Source organism: Glandiceps talaboti, chromosome 3 (assembly GCF_964340395.1).
Source record: "Glandiceps talaboti chromosome 3, keGlaTala1.1, whole genome shotgun sequence".
NCBI classification, from domain to species: domain Eukaryota; kingdom Metazoa; phylum Hemichordata; class Enteropneusta; family Spengelidae; genus Glandiceps; species Glandiceps talaboti.
The window spans coordinates 29,342,326-29,359,942 of record NC_135551.1 but is presented as its reverse complement, the minus strand read 5'-3'; the positions used below and the strand labels follow the sequence as shown (position 1 = coordinate 29,359,942).

The following is a 17,617-nucleotide window of genomic DNA, read 5'->3' as shown; positions in this document are numbered from 1 at the left end:
TCCCCATCCTGTCATTTTTCCACTACCCCTATGCCCTTCCCCTTCCTCTGTCATTCTTCCACTACCCCTATGCCCTCCCCTTCCTGTCATTCTTCCACTACCCCTATGCCCTCCCCTTCCTGTCATTCTTCCACTACCCCTATGTCCTTCCCCTTCCTCTGTCATTCTTCCCCAACCCCTATGCCCTTCCCCATCCTGTCATTCTTCCACTACCCAAATGCCCTTCCCCACCCTGTCATTCTTCCACTACCCCTGTGCCCTTCCCCTTCCTCTGTCATTCTTCCCCAACCCCTATGCCCTTCCACATCCTCTGTCATTCTTCCCCTACCACTATGTCCTTCCCCTTCCTCTGTCATTCTTCCCCTACCCTTATGCCCTTCCCCTTCCTCTGTCATTCTTCCACTACTCCTATGCCCTTCCCCTTCCTCTGTCATTCTTCCACTACCCCTATGCCCTTCCCCATCCTCTGTCATTCTTCCCCTATGCCCTTCCCCATCCTCTGTCATTCTTCCCCTACCCATATGCCCTTCCCCTTCCTGTCACTCTTTCCCTACCCATATGCCCTTCCCCATCCTGTCATTCTTCCACTACCCCTATGCCCTTCCCCATCCTGTCATTCTTCCACTACCCCTATGCCCTTCCCCTTCCTCTGTCATTCTTCCACTACCCCTGTGCCCTTCCCCACCCTCTGTCATTCTTCTCCTACCCCTATACCTTTCCCCTTCCTGTCATTCTTCCACTACCCATATGCCCTCCCCTTCCTGTCATTCTTCCACTACCCCTATGCCCTTCCACATCCTGTCATTCTTCTCCTACCCCTATGCCTTTCCCCTTCCTGTCATTCTTCCACTACCCCTATGCCCTTCCACATCCTCTGTCATTCTTCTCCTACCCCTATGCCCTCCCCTTCCTGTCATTCTTCCACTACCCCTATGCCCTTCCCCTTCCTCTGTCATTCTTCCACTACCCCTATGCCCTTCCTCTGTCATTCTTCCCCTACCCCTATGCCCTTCCCCTTCCTGTCATTCTCCCACTACCCCTATGCCCTCCCCTTCCTGTCATTCTTCCACTACCCCTATGCCCTTCCCCTTCCTCTGTCATTCTTCCCCTACCCCTATGCCTTTCCCCTTCCTGTCATTCTTCCCCTACCCCTATGCCCTTCCCCTTTCATTCTTCCCCTACCCCTATGCCCTTCCCCATCCTGTCATTCTTCCACTACCCCTATGCCCTTCCCCTTCCTCTGTCATTCTTCCACTACCCCTATGCCCTTCCCCTTCCTCTGTCATTCTTCCACTACCCCTATGCCCTTCCCCTTCCTCTGTCATTCTTCCCCTACCCCTCTGCCCCTCCCCTTCCTGTCATTCTTCCACTACCCCTATGCCCTTCCTCTGTCATTCTTCCCCTACCCCTATGCCCTTCCCCACCCTCTGTCATTCTTCCACTACCCCTATGCCCTTCCCCACCCTCTGTCATTCTTCCACTACCCCTATGCCCTTCCCCACCCTCTGTCATTCTTCCACTACCCCTATGCCCTTCCCCATCCTCTGTCATTCTTCCCCTACCCCTCTGCCCTTCCCCTTCCTGTCATTCTCCCACTACCCCTATGCCCTTCCCCTTCCGCTGTCATTCTTCCACTACCCCTATGCCCTTCCCCTTCCTCTGTCATTCTCCCACTACCCCTATGCCCTTCCCCTTCCTCTGTCATTCTTCCACTACCCCTATGCCCTTCCCCATCGTCTGTCATTCTTCCCCTACCCCTCTGCCCTTTCCCTTCCTCTGTCATTCTTCCACTACCCCTATGCCCTTCCCCTTCCGCTGTCATTCTTCCCCTACCCCTATGCCCTTCCCCTTCATGTCATTCTTCCCCTACCCCTATGCCCTTTCCCTTCCTCTGTCATTCTTCCCCTACCCCTATGCCCTTCCCCTTCCTCTGTCATTCTTCCCCTACCCCTGTGCCCTTCCCCATCCTCTGTCATTCTTCCCCTACCCCTATGCCCTTCCCCTTCCTCTGTCATTCTTCCCCTATGCCCTTCCCCTTCCTCTGTCATTCTTCCCCTATGCCCTTCCCCTTCCTCTGTCATTCTTCTCCTACCCCTATGCCCTTCCCCTTCCTCTGTCATTCTTCCCCTACCCCTATGCCCTTCCCCTTCCTCTGTCATTCTTCCCCAACCCCTATGCCCTTCCCCTTCCTCTGTCATTCTTCCCCTACCCCTATGCCCTTCCCCTTCCTCTGTCATTCTTCCCCTACCCCTATGCCCTTCCCCTTCCTCTGTCATTCTTCCCCAACCCCTATGCCCTTCCCCATCCTCTGTCATTCTTCCACTACCCCTATGCCCTTCCCCTTCCTCTGTCATTCTTTCACTACCCCTGTTTCTTCCCCAACGTTAACTCCTGTATGTTTCTTCTGCACTGTTTCATATTTAACAATTTGCATATCCTAATCCGCACTGCACTGAGTGCTAAATTTGCGGTGAAAATGCAACGAAAAGACTTTTACCTTTCCTGCAAGATGTTGACATACTCTCTTGTGTGAGCATATTAAATCTAGTATTTTAACAATTTGAAGATAGTTTACTTGCTTTTTTGCTTTTCTCTGATTCTTTGTCTTCGTTCAAATTAGAAGTAATCATGAAGGTAGACTTCTTGTTAAGATTGTGGATGATAGCGCCTTAGGTTCACTTCTAAATGGGTCAGAACGACACCACGAACCTGTACTGGATGACTTTATGAATTGGTGTGATAATATATTAAATTTAAACATGCAACTGGCGGCGCCTGAGACCCTATTGTGCATATGACTGACTATGTTTGGAGGTGGAGAACTTGTGATGACTCACTGGCAAGTAATCACCAAAATATAAACATTCCCTATATCTGGGTTTTTCAGATGCAAATGCCACATATTTGAATAATCCTGAATGACACACAATCTAAGCAGCTGTTTGCAGGGGAATTTGTCTCATTTGGAAAGTTATTTTCATTCTATGAAACAAACAAACTGATTTTCAACTAATTTGTGTATCAAGTTACCATCCTACGACATTCACAAACAATTTGTACATGATACATGACCTGTGTGTTTCTCGGAGCACAGACAAAATGCTGAAAACAAGACCCAGAAGCTAGTGCTCTGTACAGCAGTTTTAATTTCCCGTATTTGCATAGATTAGCCATAATCCTCTTTATATAGGGCAGTTCTGTCTTTAAATGTGACCAAAATAAAATACATGATTTCCTATAGTAGATCTGCACAAAGCTTTGAGAGTATCATCATACATGATCAGGAAGTTGAAATAGTATCAATTTAAAGTCCACCTATCTTGGTTTGATTTTATATGACAAATTAAAGCGAGATTTCACTGATGCTATTGTGAAGAAGGGTACGGTCAGCAACAGATACATACTAGTATCTATTTTTTGAGCTATTGTGAGGTTGACGGAACGACCTTAGCCCTAGACAATAACAAGTTCATTGAAAGTGTCTTGATCTTATCTTCATCTTTTGGCTTCTAAATTTGAGTGTCAAAATAAGAATACACTTCAAAAGATTGTTTTAATTTATTCCAAAATGATTGGAATGTGAAAGAGACAGCCGCCAATCTTTTATAATCAACAAATCCACTGGACAAAAACACATAATTTTAGTCATTTCTTACCACGTTTTAACACCAGCATTTGACATTTCATTCCAACTGCAGTGCGGATTTTAAAAAATTATATCTCTAAATGACTGTTATTTATGATTATGTTTCTTAGTATATTGTATTCATTGTAATATTCATTTGAATGTTTTTTTTTAATAATGTGTATTACAGTTTGTATTCTGTATGTAATCACAAAAAAAACCTAATTGGCCAATGTTGGCATTGATAAAGTTTGATATTAATATATTGATATAATTTTGTAGTACTGTACAGTTTAATTGCAGTGGTGCTTAATTCCGATATGAATTTTAAATTGTAAAAGAGATCTGTTGTATGTTTAAATACTTATATTTTTGTAAGTAATTGTCAGTTTGTCTTTCTAAAGCGCTACTTGTTTTAAAATGCTGTTTTTGTGTGTAATTTTATGTATGGGATGTTTATGAGCGTTTTTGTGTTCTTTTTCTATCCTGAAATAAAGTTTGATAATAATAATAATAATAATAATAATAATAATAATAATAATAATAATAATAATAATAATAATAATAATATATTTCACATGTGTCTGTAATTAATTAGGGTTACCTGTATTCGGTGTTATAAATGGAAGAATAGTTAATGATGTTAAAAGGAGATTACACTCACTGAGACAGTCAAATGCTTCACATGAATTTTATTTTGATCTATATGTCATGCTGTTCATCAAATAATTTATAAATGATGCCCACACCAAAAGTGAAAGGAACTTAACACCAATCTAGTAAACTGATGCAAAAGAGTAATTCTTTTTATCACCATTCATGAGACTACACTAATCATCTCTCCCATGCCAAGGTCCTCGCCCATGCCCAGGTCCCTCGTTATGCCCAGGTCCTCCTTCATGCCAAGGTCCTCGCCCATGCCCAGGTCCTCCTTCATGCCAAGGTCCTCCTTCATGCCCAGGTCCTCCGTTATGCTCAGGTCCTTCTTCATGCCAAGGTCCTCGATTCTGCCAAGGCCCTCTGTTGGACCCAGGTCCTCGATTCTGCCAAGGTCCTCGATTATCCCATGGTCGGTAGCCCCCTTCAGGTTCAGGTTCTGGTTCTGGTTCTGGTTCAGGTTCAGGTTCTGGTTCAGGTTCAGGTTCAGGTTCAGGTTCCGGTTCCGGTTCCGGTTCCGGTTCGGGTGCTGGGGCATCGACATCACCAGGATTGCGACCTAAAGATGATATTTTAAAATTGTGATTTAATTTTCATACAGTGAAAGAACCTTTTTAAGAACGATTTCAATCCAAATACTTTACCGCAGAAAATTTAGGGACCGGTCAGTTTCTCCAGCCGTGGGGGGGGGGGGGGTTTGCAGTGGATTCTTAAATCGGGCCGACAAAAAGTCACTGACCCCCTATCTGTAAAATCAAAAACAGATTGACCCCTATCACTTGATTCTAAAACATGATGATCCCATATATACTATTCACATGACAGGTATTTTTGATCATGACTCACTGTGGACTGCTTGACTGTCTTGCAAATACTTTATAAGATCCCAGGATAGCACTATCATAATTATAATTATTGACAACACAGGATAAATATAAAAATAGACGAAACTGTTGGAATATACCATAGAATACAAGAAAGCAAATAGAACGATAAGAAGAGCCTGAGTAATTGGAGGAAAACTGAAGACTGGTAGAAAACACAAACCCAAACAGTTTGGGAATTATAGAAGATACTATACATAAACTGTCGAACTCGCTACAACACAACACAATGTAGAACACCATAAAAAAGGTGCAATGTAAAACCGCACAACAAAAACATAACACAATTATGACACGACACAACAAGACACAACACAACACAACACATCACAACACCACACCACACCACACTGCATATCACATCACATAATATCATAACATGACACAGCACAACACACACCACACCACATTATATATCACATCGCATCATAACACGACACGACACGAAGGAACGCACGCGCAGCGCAAAGCAATACATTACAACACAACACAACACAACACAACACAACACAACACAACACAAGTTGTACAAAGTAATAACCAATAATCATATAATATTTACTTACAACTGTATCTGACCCACAGGTACTTGCTAGTTCCAGGACAAGCATCTCCGAATATGTCGGCGCTAGCTTTGACTGTGCAAGAATGTATAGCTTGGCATTTGCTCTTCATAATGGTCAAACTCTCTATATCAGTTATGCAATCAGTTACTGAGTCAAACCCACACGTGTTGTCATCTGTACGTCCAAAGTTAGCAGCTGTAAAATCTATCACTTTACCAGTATCACACATGAACGTCAAATCTTCGCCCTCACACGCCTTTGCCTGTCTAGCTGTGTCAAGAGAAGTGACAAATATCGTTATACCGTTAAATTAATGTTAAAGGTTGACGTAAATATTTTTTTCTTTCCATTTACATTGTATGTTAAGCCAGATTATGGATAAATGTGAAATTGAAATGTTTTGTAGTTCTATTGTCATTGTATCTGACATTAGTTATCAGCTGGAGTCACCAAAATGTCTTTATTTCCCACAGTGTGGAAAACATCACTAATTTCATGGATTTCCTTTTTACGTTAAAACTTTCATGAATGATTAAAAAACACGTTTTGTTGGAATAGTGGCTCTGGTTAGTTTTATCGCTGATGTGCATACATTTGGAAAATATATTATTCATTGTTCCAAAAATAATTAGTATATACACTTGCTGATAGATCTGGGCGTTTGAAACAAATGCCGTACATTTAATGTCTGACTTTCCTTTTTATATTTTACATGAACTAATATATAATTTTATCGCAAGGGTATCCAGCTTCCGATTTGACGGATAATTTCATTGCTTTTCTGAAAGTATAATTTATTTAAATGTTGTAATATGAAATATATTATATGTTGTATTTGTATAAAGTATCTTATACTTCTATTCATATAGCAGATATTGTGTGTATATTAAACTATTTGTAGCTAGTTTTCTTGCGCTTCAGCCGAAATGACACTGGAACTTCAATGCCAAACATGTTGTACTGCTGATATTCGTGATGCAAGACACACGTCAGCAGTTTCAAATACAGCTATTATGTATTGACAAACATATTGGATAATTGCATGTGAATGTCAATGGCAGCTGTGCTGTATTTGACCGACAAATGAAATGATGAAGCATGCACATTCAGGATCTTTACATTTTAATGATATCAAAGATAAATGTATACCCTATTGTTAACTTACCATATGAATAGCCAAACATCAGGGCAACGGATAACAATACAATGGACAACTGCATGATTGGATCTCAAACGGTCTTTGAAAATGAAACGAACATGAATGATTTTAAAAACATAAACATTCCACTATACACGAATGTGTCAGCAAATTGCGACTAAAGACATTTAAGATATTGATGGTCTGAGGACAATACACAAATTGAATGAAGTTAAGTGATCCTGTCGAGAAATTTAAAACCAGACACACACAGGTAACGAAGGAATTCATCCCTAGAAGTATCATTGCTCAAGAAGTCAACGTTTTGTTGCAGTGTACAGTTTTGAACACTGATGTGAGTTTTATATGTTAGCATAAAACTATCTGTACATAAAATTAGAATATGTTGTAGGCTTGTGGACAATCACTTGTTTGATAATACTTGTTTGAAATTTAACTATGTAAGGCCAAAAAATAAAAAAAGAACTGTTTCTAGTCAACGTGCGCATCACTTAAATACCCCGCGTCGGTCTTTTTTTCCCCCGTATTTGTCTAGACCATGCAATCTGCAGATCCGATGGAAACATATTAACTCTCCCTACTACAGTGATGACAACTGCAAAACCAATCTTGAACAAGTACATTAATGACAGGTTTGTTAAGAATAAAAAAAAATTCGATGCGATTTTTAAAAATATTTTTTGGGTCTAAGTTTGGCAAAAATAATCTGAAATAAGTACATAGTTAATAGTGTTTTTTTTTATCTCATTTCCTTACATACCAAACTCCAAGGTATCTAAAGAGGTATTGTAACTTGACAGTTCGTATGAACCCCAATTGAAAAGTTTTTTTTTTTTCTTTTGGAATGAATGTCTGAAATTTGATGGATTCGATGTTTTCCATTCCAATATCAATACTTCGTTTTACCACTTATTTTCATAATCAGTTTGAGTTGCAGCGCGACATTCTGTTCCTGTAGAACTTTTAATGGCTGTTGGAAAACAAGTTACAGTACACAAATTCAGTAGTTCCAAAACAACATAGAACTTTTAGAGAACGTCCCTAAATCAGAACTAACCAAAAATGGATTCCCCTAGATCAAGACATAAACCCTGAAAAGGCTCCAAGATACTTACCTCAGAAACCAGTGTACGAGCGTGTCTACCTCAATGGACAGTCTGCCTGGTAGACAGTATCAATTTTGTGTGTGGCGCTTCTTATATTTCATCTGAATTGACAGTGTTAATAATAGCAGATATCATTATTGTGACCAATGACGGGAGAGGATTTAACGAGAGTGGTGTTGCATAGTAAATTATCATGATATTGAGCAAGTCAGTCAGGGCAGATAAACACAGATGGAAGTTTCGTGACTATTTTTTAAACGGTTATAAGGATGATGATCACAAAGAAAATGGTGAATATCACTAAAAGAACGACGAAGTTGCTGTTGATGATGATGATGGTGGTGGTGGTGATGGTGCTGTTGATGGGTGTGGTTTTGGTGGTTGCGATAGTGAAGGTGGTGGCTGTAGAAATGGTAGTATAGGTCAAGGTAGCGGAGGTGGAGATGATAGGGATTGTTCTGGTGGTATTGGTGGTGATGATGATGATGGTGGTGGTGATGATGATGATGATGATGATGATGATGATGATGATGATGATGATGATGATGATGAAAATGATGCTACATTCTCTAAGAATATAAATCTCTTGTTAAGTAAAGCACTTATGAAATTTATTACATTTTTCAGTTTACAAAACTTTTTACGTCCGGGATTTAGCACACAACCTTAGTGTCAACATATAGCATGTTGGTACAGGATAACAAAGTATAACAGAGCAATTGATGAATTATCACACTCACCACGCCCACGCAAGGTATTATATATATATAACAAAACACACAACAATTATTCTGATGTAACATTAGTTGCCTGTCATTTTTAACTGCCCCCCCCCCGGGGGGGGGGGAAGGCATCCCATGGATATTGTTGACATATCACTTTATATATAAAGCAATACAGGTGTCTTACTATCACGTTTTTACTAAATAACACCGAATAATAAAATATTGTTATTTAGAGGAGTGATTACTTTTGGTACAATTTCTCTTTTCTTTATTCATGTTTATCTGGAATCTATGATATGTGTATATCATTCTCATCGTATCTGAGTACACACCTAGCATTTCGTGAAATTAAAGAAAGTGGGAAGATAAAACTTGTCCTTATACACAACTAGTCAGTCTTAATAATATATACCCAAATATTAAATGGTTGACTCCTTAATTATGAAAAAATGAACATAGTACATGTATATACGGAAATACTGATAGGGGAGGATATCCCCAACCCATAGTAGAAATGTTTGACAAATTATAGTTTTTCAGGAGTCATTTCACGGCACGAAAACGGAAATGGCAAATTCACTGAGCCAGTCCTGTTGTTTTAGCCACCCTTTTAAGTGGTGTTTTCCAAAATGACACCCCCAGCTAAAAATGACCTACACCTTATACAGACACACAGTTGGTAGGCACTCAGGGATTCAATACTGAATTTCGAATTCTAAACCCTGAGTAAAAGAATATTTAACATGAAAGTCGTATAGTATATTCAATCTCACGTTATTCCTAGTGTCTGTACTTCGTCTCCAACGACGTCTGACTACTCCAGTTTATGAACAGTGTGACGTCTTAGTGAAAATGTTAAAATCTACAATAATAAGATTGCACGTCAGCTATCTTGGAGTTTGGTGGGAAGGCCATTAGTTTCATTTTTGTAATTGTGTGTTGGGAAACACTCATGTCATATTTTCTGCATTAATCTGCACCGTGGTTATACTTGTAAAAAGGATGCTAAACTGGCCTAATATGAATAAGATCACTTGTGCAATAGGTGAGGTCAGTAAGATAAACATGCTGGTATAATACTAATTAGTATGCACGAGTCTTCGTTTCTAAATTAGGATATAACCATTTACATACAAAAACAGACTAGATGTAAACTCAATGACTCTCGTAAGGACAAGTGCTTTTCTCATACGTCACTTCCGCTTAACTTCGGATCGATGCCGACTCTATACTGATAAGTTAAAGTGAATGAAGCCAACATATTTTATCTTATTTAACATCCAAGTATTTAACAACATGAATTCCCAAGGCATCCCTTTTCTTTAATAATATTTTCGTCAAGTGATACCAATATCTTATTCTATCAGCCTGAGGAAGTACAAATGCACACCTATAGCATTGGTGTGATCTTGTGACCTCTCGCCATACCGTTAGATTACTACTATGCACCTTTTAACATTGGATCAAATATCAGGGCATGGCTGCAACTAACTTATTTCAAACACCAAACTCGAAATTGTACGGGTACTTCTAACCATTCGTTGGAAAGGGATACCATGTTGTTTATCCATCGCTCACAAAGCCAAGACAGGTAAAATGAACCATATACCAGAGGTCACATCCTGGGAATCATATTAGCATTTCAGGTTTCACACAATGTTAGCCTTATCAGTTTCAGTAAAATAGATCTTGCGCATGTACATACCTGTTTGACCTAATGCACACATGTTAGAACATTTCATTAGTTATGCTCCATAACAGTAAATTATTGACATATTACATATTTCATAAAATTCACTCCGTCTTTCTGATAATCTCGGTAAAGTTAAAACTAGATTATTTACTAGTGTCGATATGCAAATTTGGAGGATGGGTCATGAAAACAGACGGCTTAATGATCTATATGTTACCTCCTTCGGTCACATTGAAAGATGCTGGTATATATCTTTTAAATGTAGTGACAACACTTTCAACATCTATCTGAGGACCATGAGGTTTGTCAATAAACATTATTGTCAGTACAAACTAAGTAAATTACTGTTGTTGTTGTTGTTGTTGTTGTAGTAACAGTTCTTGTTATTACTTTAGTTTTTTGTTTATAACACTAAATTCTGTGAGAGAGTCAGAGACAGACAGAGAAAGACATGCGTGCGTGAGTGGATGCGCGACTGACTAACTGTATGTATGTATGTATGTATGTATGTATGTATGTATGTATGTATGCCAGCCCGCCCGCCTCACTGCCTGTCTATCTATCTATCTATCTATCTATCTGTCTGTCTGTCTGTCTGTCTGTCTGTCTGTCTGTCTGTCTGTCTGTCTGTCTGTCTGTCTGTCTGTCTGTCTGTATATTTCGTATGCAACTGAATTTTGTATTTTTAAATTAGAAAAGTTTTCTTATTCTTGTCTTCTCTTGTACATATACCATTTCTGTGTATGTGAATATGTTGAATTGTAAAAAAATCCAACTACCAAAAAATTGTAACTGTAAATAAGTGTATATGATCACTTCATCTTAATACTGTTTTTCTAATTCAAATATTCTAATACGATAATACTATAAATTCAAATACAATAAATTGTTTGTGTACACCGGGTATAATTGACCACAGCTAACTGTTATGAAACATAGGGGTACATATGAAATTTCGCTAACAAGCTGGGGTACCCACCCAACCATGATCGAGCGACTGCCACCGCTGGGGCGTCGGAGAGTCAGAATTGTACGGGGTGTTTGTCACCGAAAACACCCGTCGTGTAGACTCCCCGAACTGTCAATCCGTGTTGACGGCCCTTTGATGTGTGCTGTTTTAGAGTAAATTGTCGCAGAAAATCCCCAAATGCTAAGCTCTTATGACCAGGATTCAGTGTGTTTCGAACACCTCAATTCTGGTCATAAGACCTTAGCATTTGGTTGTTTTTTGCAACAATTTACTCTAAAACAGAAGACATCAAGGGTTCCGTCAATGAGAGTTGATGCAGACACAAGTTGGTGTGGTTTCGACTGGAGTGTCTGTTTTGTCGCCTGGAACTGACGCATCTTTTGATGTGTCCAGTTTTAGAGTAAATTGTTGCACAAAACGGCAAATGCTAAGCTCTTTTGACCAGGATTGTGTGTGTTTCGAACAAGAATTGTGTGTGTCTCAAACACCTAAATGCTAAGGTTTTATGACAAAAAGTGTATGACATACACGAGATATTTAAATTTGTATTCGCCAAACAAAATTGTATAACCATTACAGATTGGAAGAACAGTTTTATATTATCTTTTTAAGTTGATGTCAGTTTCCACATCCACTATTTCTCGGGAGACTTCACAATTTTCGCAATTTTATTTAGGGTCAGCAGTGAAAAAACCAGGTGAGGTCGGGTTACCGGAAACAAACAATGTTTTAGGCCTTAAGAAGATCGTGAAGATGTTTGGATAGAATATCGGTGTATTTGTATTAGAGTGGGACATTGTTTCCCTTTTTATGGAATTACAATATATCATACCAGCACATATTACGCTCTATCGAGTTGATGACAAGGAATATGATTGATAACATTAATATACATTTGTTTCAATACATATATTCATAACAGTTAGCTGTGGTCAATTATACCCTGTGTACACAAACAATTTATAGCATTTGAATTTATAGTATTATAGTATTAGAGTATTTGAATTAGAAAAACAGTATTAAGATGAAGTGATCATATTCACTTATTTACAGTTACAATTATTTGGTAGTTGGATTTTTTCACAAATCAACAGATTCACATACACAGAAATGGTATATGTACAAGACAAGACAAGAATAGGAAAACTTTTCTAATTTAAAAATACAAAATTCAGTTGCATACGAAATACATAGACAGACAGACAGACAGACAGACAGGCAGTGAGGCGGGCGGGTAGGCATACATACATACATACATACATACATACATACATACATACATACATACATACAGTCGCGCATCCACGCACGCACGCATGTCTTTCTCTGTCTGTCTCTGACTCTCTCACAGAAATTATTGTTATAAACAAAAAACTAAAGTAATAACAAGAACTGTTACAACAACAACAACAACAACAACAACAACAACAGCAGCAGCAGCAACAACAACAGTAATTTACTTAGTTTGTACTGACAATAATGTTTATTGACAAACCTCATGGTCCTCAGATAGATGTTGAAAGTGTTGTCACTACATGTAAAAGATATATACCAGCATCTTTCAATGTGACCGAAGGAGGTAACATACAGATCATTAAGCCGTCTGTTTTCATGACCCATCCTCCAAATTTGCATATCGACACTACTAAATAATCTAGTTTTAACTTTACCGAGATTATTAGAAAGACGGAGTGAATTTTATGAAAGATGTAGGGATGCCTTGGGAATTCACGTTGGTTAATAAATACTTGGATGTTAAATAAGATAAAATATGTTGGCTTCATTCACTTTAACTTATCAGTATAGAGTCGGCATCGATCCGAAGTTAAGCGGAAGTGACGTATGAGAAAAGCACTTGTCCTTATGAGAGTCATTGAGTTTACATCTAGTCTGTTTTTGTATGTAAATGGTTATATCCTAATTTAGAAACGAAGACTCGTGTTTACTAATTGGTATACCAGCATGTTTATCTTACTGACCTCACCTATTGCACAAGTGATCTTATTCATATTAGGCCAGTTTAGCATCCTTTTTACAAGTATAACCACGGTGCGGATTAATGCAAACAATAAGTAAAAATAGATCTTGCGCATGTACAGACCTGTTTGACCTAATGCATACATGTTAGAACATTTCATTAGTTATGCTCCATAACAGTAAATTATTGACATATTACATATTTCATAAAATTCACTCCGTCTTTCTGATAATCTCGGTAAAGTTAAAACTAGATTATTTAGTAGTGTCGATATGCAAATTTGGAGGATGGGTCATGAAAACAGACGGCTTAATGATCTATATGTTACCTCCTTCGGTCACATTGAAAGATGCTGGTATATATCTTTTAAATGTAGTGACAACACTTTCAACATCTATCTGAGGACCATGAGGTTTGTCAATAAACATTATTGTCAGTACAAACTAAGTAAATTACTGTTGTTGTTGCTGCTGCTGTTGTTGTTGTTGTTGTTGTTGTTGTTGTTGTAACAGTTCTTGTTATTACTTTAGTTTTTTGTTTATAACACTAAATTCTGTGAGAGAGTCAGAGACAGACAGAGAAAGACATGCGTGCGTGCGTGGATGCGCGACTGTATGTATGTATGTATGTATGTATGTATGTATGTATGTATGTATGTATGTATGTATGTATGTATGCCTGCCCGCCCGCCTCACTGCCTGTCTGTCTATCTATCTATCTATCTGTCTGTCTGTCTGTCTGTCTGTCTGTCTGTCTGTCTGTCTGTCTGTCTGTCTGTCTGTCTGTCTGTCTGTCTGTATATTTCGTATGCAACTGAATTTTGTATTTTTAAATTAGAAAAGTTTTCTTATTCTTGTCTTCTCTTGTACATATACCATTTCTGTGTATGTGAATATGTTGAATTGTAAAAAAATCCAACTACCAAAAAATTGTAACTGTAAATAAGTGTATATGATCACTTCATCTTAATACTGTTTTTCTAATTCAAATATTCTAATACGATAATACTATAAATTCAAATACAATAAATTGTTTGTGTACACCGGGTATAATTGACCTCAGCTAACTGTTATGAATATAAATATTGAAACAAATTAATATTAATGTTATCAATCATATTCCTTGTCATCAACTCAATAGAGCGTAATATGTGCTGGTATGATATATTGTAATTCCATAAAAGGGGAAACAATGTCCCACTCTAATACAAATACACCGATATTCTGTCCAAACATCTTCACGATCTTCCCTAATGCATTATATAAGGCCTAAAAAAATTGTTTGTTTCCGGTAACCCGACCCCATCTAGTTTTTTCACTGCTGACCCTAAACGTATTCGAGAAAAAAAATAAAATTGCGAAAATTGTGAAGTCTCCCGAGAAATAGTGGATGTGGAAACTGACATCAACTTAAAAAGATAATATAAAACTGTTCTTCCAATCTGTAATGGTTGTACAATTTTGTTTGGCGAATACAAATTTAAATATCTCGTGTATGTCATACACTTTTTGTCATAAAACCTTAGCATTTAGGTGTTTGAGACACACACAATTCTTGTCTGAAACACACACAATACTTGTTCGAAACACACACAATCCTGGTCAAAAGAGCTTAGCATTTGCCGTTTTGTGCAACAATTTACTCTAAAACTGGACACATCAAAAGATGCGTCAGTTCCAGGCGACAAAACAGACACTCCAGTCGAAACCACACCAACTTGTGTCTGCATCAACTCTCATTGACGGAACCCTTGATGTCTTCTGTTTTAGAGTAAATTGTTGCAGAAAACAACCAAATGCTAAGGTCTTATGGCCAGAATTGAGGTGTTCGAAACACACTGAATCCTGGTCATAAGAGCTTAGCATTTGGGGATTTTCTGCAACAATTCACTCTAAAACAGCACACATCAAAGGGCCGTGAACACGGATTGACAGTTCGGGGAGTCTACACGACGGGTGTTTTCGGTGACCAACACCCCGTACAATTCTGACTCTCCGACGCCCCAGCGGTGGCAGTCGCTCGATCATGGTTGGGTGGGTACCCCAGCTTGTTAGCGAAATTTCATATGTACCCCTTTTCCAGTTAATATTTCAATGAAAAAGAACCTCTCTTTTTTGTATACTGTATCTGGGAGAAAATCACTTCTAAAACCCCTTTTTTTCCGAAATCCGGGAGGTTTTACCGTCAACTAGCTCTGAATTTCTACGCTACGGGTATAAATCCAGAGCTATACCTACAACGACACCTAATCCATACACTGCACACTGTCCTGGATTACGTGACCTTTCTCCCCGGCCCGGGCCTTCGTCGGGGAAGTTCCTTCAGAGAGAGAGAGAGAGAGAGAGAGAGAGAGAGAGAGAGAGAGAGAGAGAGAGAGAGAGAGAGAGAGAGAGAGAGAGAGAGAGAGAGAGAGAGAGAGAGAGAGAGAGAGAGAGAGAGAGAGAGAGAGAGAGAGAGAGAGAGAGAGAGAGAGAGAGAGAGAGAGAGAGAGAGAGAGAGAGAGAGAGAGAGAGAGAGAGAGAGAGAGAGAGAGAGAGAGAGAGAGAGAGAGAGAGAGAGAGAGAGACAGACAGACAGACAGACAGACAGACAGACAGACAGACAGACAGACAGACAGACCGCGACTAAGAAAACAGGTCGTAAATTGTGATATTGCGATTCTGAAGAGTCACTTTTACGGTAGGCATGCTCGCAGACCGGTGTACGCGTTTCGCTCAAGGGACGACTTACTCGGTAAGTAAGCAGGACTACTATCACGGCAGAGTACCATCTAATTTGGATGAAGAATCATTGAAGTTTGAGCGTATCATACACCACTTTTTAAAATTTGATGTAGACATTGGACGTATGTACTCTACGAAAAGACACAGCGAGAGAGGGGTTAAAAAGGAGACACGAGAAACATCATCAGTGGAAAGCGGGATGGTCACCGAACATACTGGACATCGCGTCTACTGACTGCTCGAGCGCTCTCGTCAGCGTTGAAAGCGCGAAAAAGCGACATCTTTTGATGGTCATAAATGCTTAGCATTTGGGACTTAATGTCAACAATTTACTCTGTTCGACAGACCAGAAGTTAGTATGTCTTAGACGTAGACACCACACGAAATTGTAAAGCAGGATGCTTTGAAGAAGTCACCTCCGACTAACGCATCTTTGATGTGTTCTGTTTTTAGAGTAAATTGTAGCATAAAACTTCAAATGCTAAGCTATTTTGACCAGGATTCAGTGTGTCTCAAACAAGAATTGTGTGTGTCTCACACACCCAAATGCTAAGGTTTTATGACAAAAAGTGTAATGGTGGACTTTCCATAGCAAGGACTACCCTGAAAGTCCTTATTCAAAATATAACACATTTTGATAATTTGTGGTCAAAATGACATATGGCTGTATCGGCTTCACCAATGGCGTAATCTGTATTTTGACAGTGGAGTGAAACAATTTCATTATTGCTCCCAACTTGAACAATGAATGTGAAACAACATATGCCAAGTCCTTGTTTGTAACTAATTACACTGCAAAAAGTTAAAACATATGTAAAAAGTTTGTCATTGTTCGTACAATAACAAACATTTTTACACATTTATGAATCTTTTGCAATGTATTGAGTTACAAAGGGGGACTTGGCCAATGTTGTTTCACATCGATGTTGCAAGTAGGAAGCCATAACAAAATTGTTTTATAAATTAAAAATCCAAAATAAATACCCAATCCTCATCCATATGACTAATTTAATGCTCCTAACTATCTACCTCTATAAAACATAAACAACTAATAAATGATGAACATGTGAAATGGCAAACTGGAACTCAACATTTTGTGTTACTTTATGCAGGCCTTAGTGTCTTACTAAAAACATAAATAAAAACATTTCATTTGAACACACCGACGACTAATCATTGCCAACAAAGTTTTAAATATCAAATAGTCCTGCATTAATGTTCGTACCCCTAAAATTATGACGTCACAGTTATTAACGTCTTCTATGGTATCGTTATTTTTGTACTTTTGTCGCATTCCAAATTCATGTCTGTCTGTCTGTCTGTCTGTCTGTCTGTCTGTCCGTCTGTCTGTTTGTCTGTCTGTCTGTCTGTCTGTCTGTTTGTCTGCCTGCCTGCCTGCCCGTGTCTGTCTCATCGTTTTCTTAAAAATGACTTGCTCAATTGAAACGGAATTCAGTGCAAAACATATTTGTAAGGATAAAGGCTAGACCGAGTTAGGTTTTGGTAAACATTCTGTTTATATTAATTAGGT

The 17,617-nt window shown here is 38.9% G+C and overlaps 1 protein-coding gene across 1 annotated transcript; it reads right to left on the bottom strand.

Annotated features, from left to right (window-relative positions):
* Window positions 1-4,300: 4,300 nt before the first annotated feature.
* On the bottom strand, window positions 4,301-8,089 carry LOC144432844 (uncharacterized). The gene is made up of 4 exons (XM_078121138.1): window positions 8,007-8,089; window positions 6,898-6,970; window positions 5,733-6,002; window positions 4,301-4,841 (listed from the first exon to the last, which is right to left on the bottom strand). Exons 2-4 carry the CDS (start codon window positions 6,950-6,952, stop codon window positions 4,456-4,458), a joined length of 711 nt encoding a protein of 236 aa, XP_077977264.1. The 5' UTR covers window positions 6,953-6,970; window positions 8,007-8,089; the 3' UTR covers window positions 4,301-4,455.
* Window positions 8,090-17,617: the final 9,528 nt, after the last annotated feature.

What these genes read in the sequence shown, in the direction of transcription:
- LOC144432844 (XM_078121138.1), bottom strand. Translation starts at nt 6,952, where the DNA reads ATGCAGTTGTCCATTGTATTGTTATCCGTTGCCCTGATGTTTGGCTAT. An exon ending in GATGTTTGGCTATTCATATG is followed by an intron (nt 6,003 to 6,897) that starts GTAAGTTAACAA and finishes CTCTTGACACAG; the next exon opens with CTAGACAGGCAAAGGCGTGT. An exon ending in CCTGTGGGTCAGATACAGTT is followed by an intron (nt 4,842 to 5,732) that starts GTAAGTAAATAT and finishes TATCATCTTTAG; the next exon opens with GTCGCAATCCTGGTGATGTC.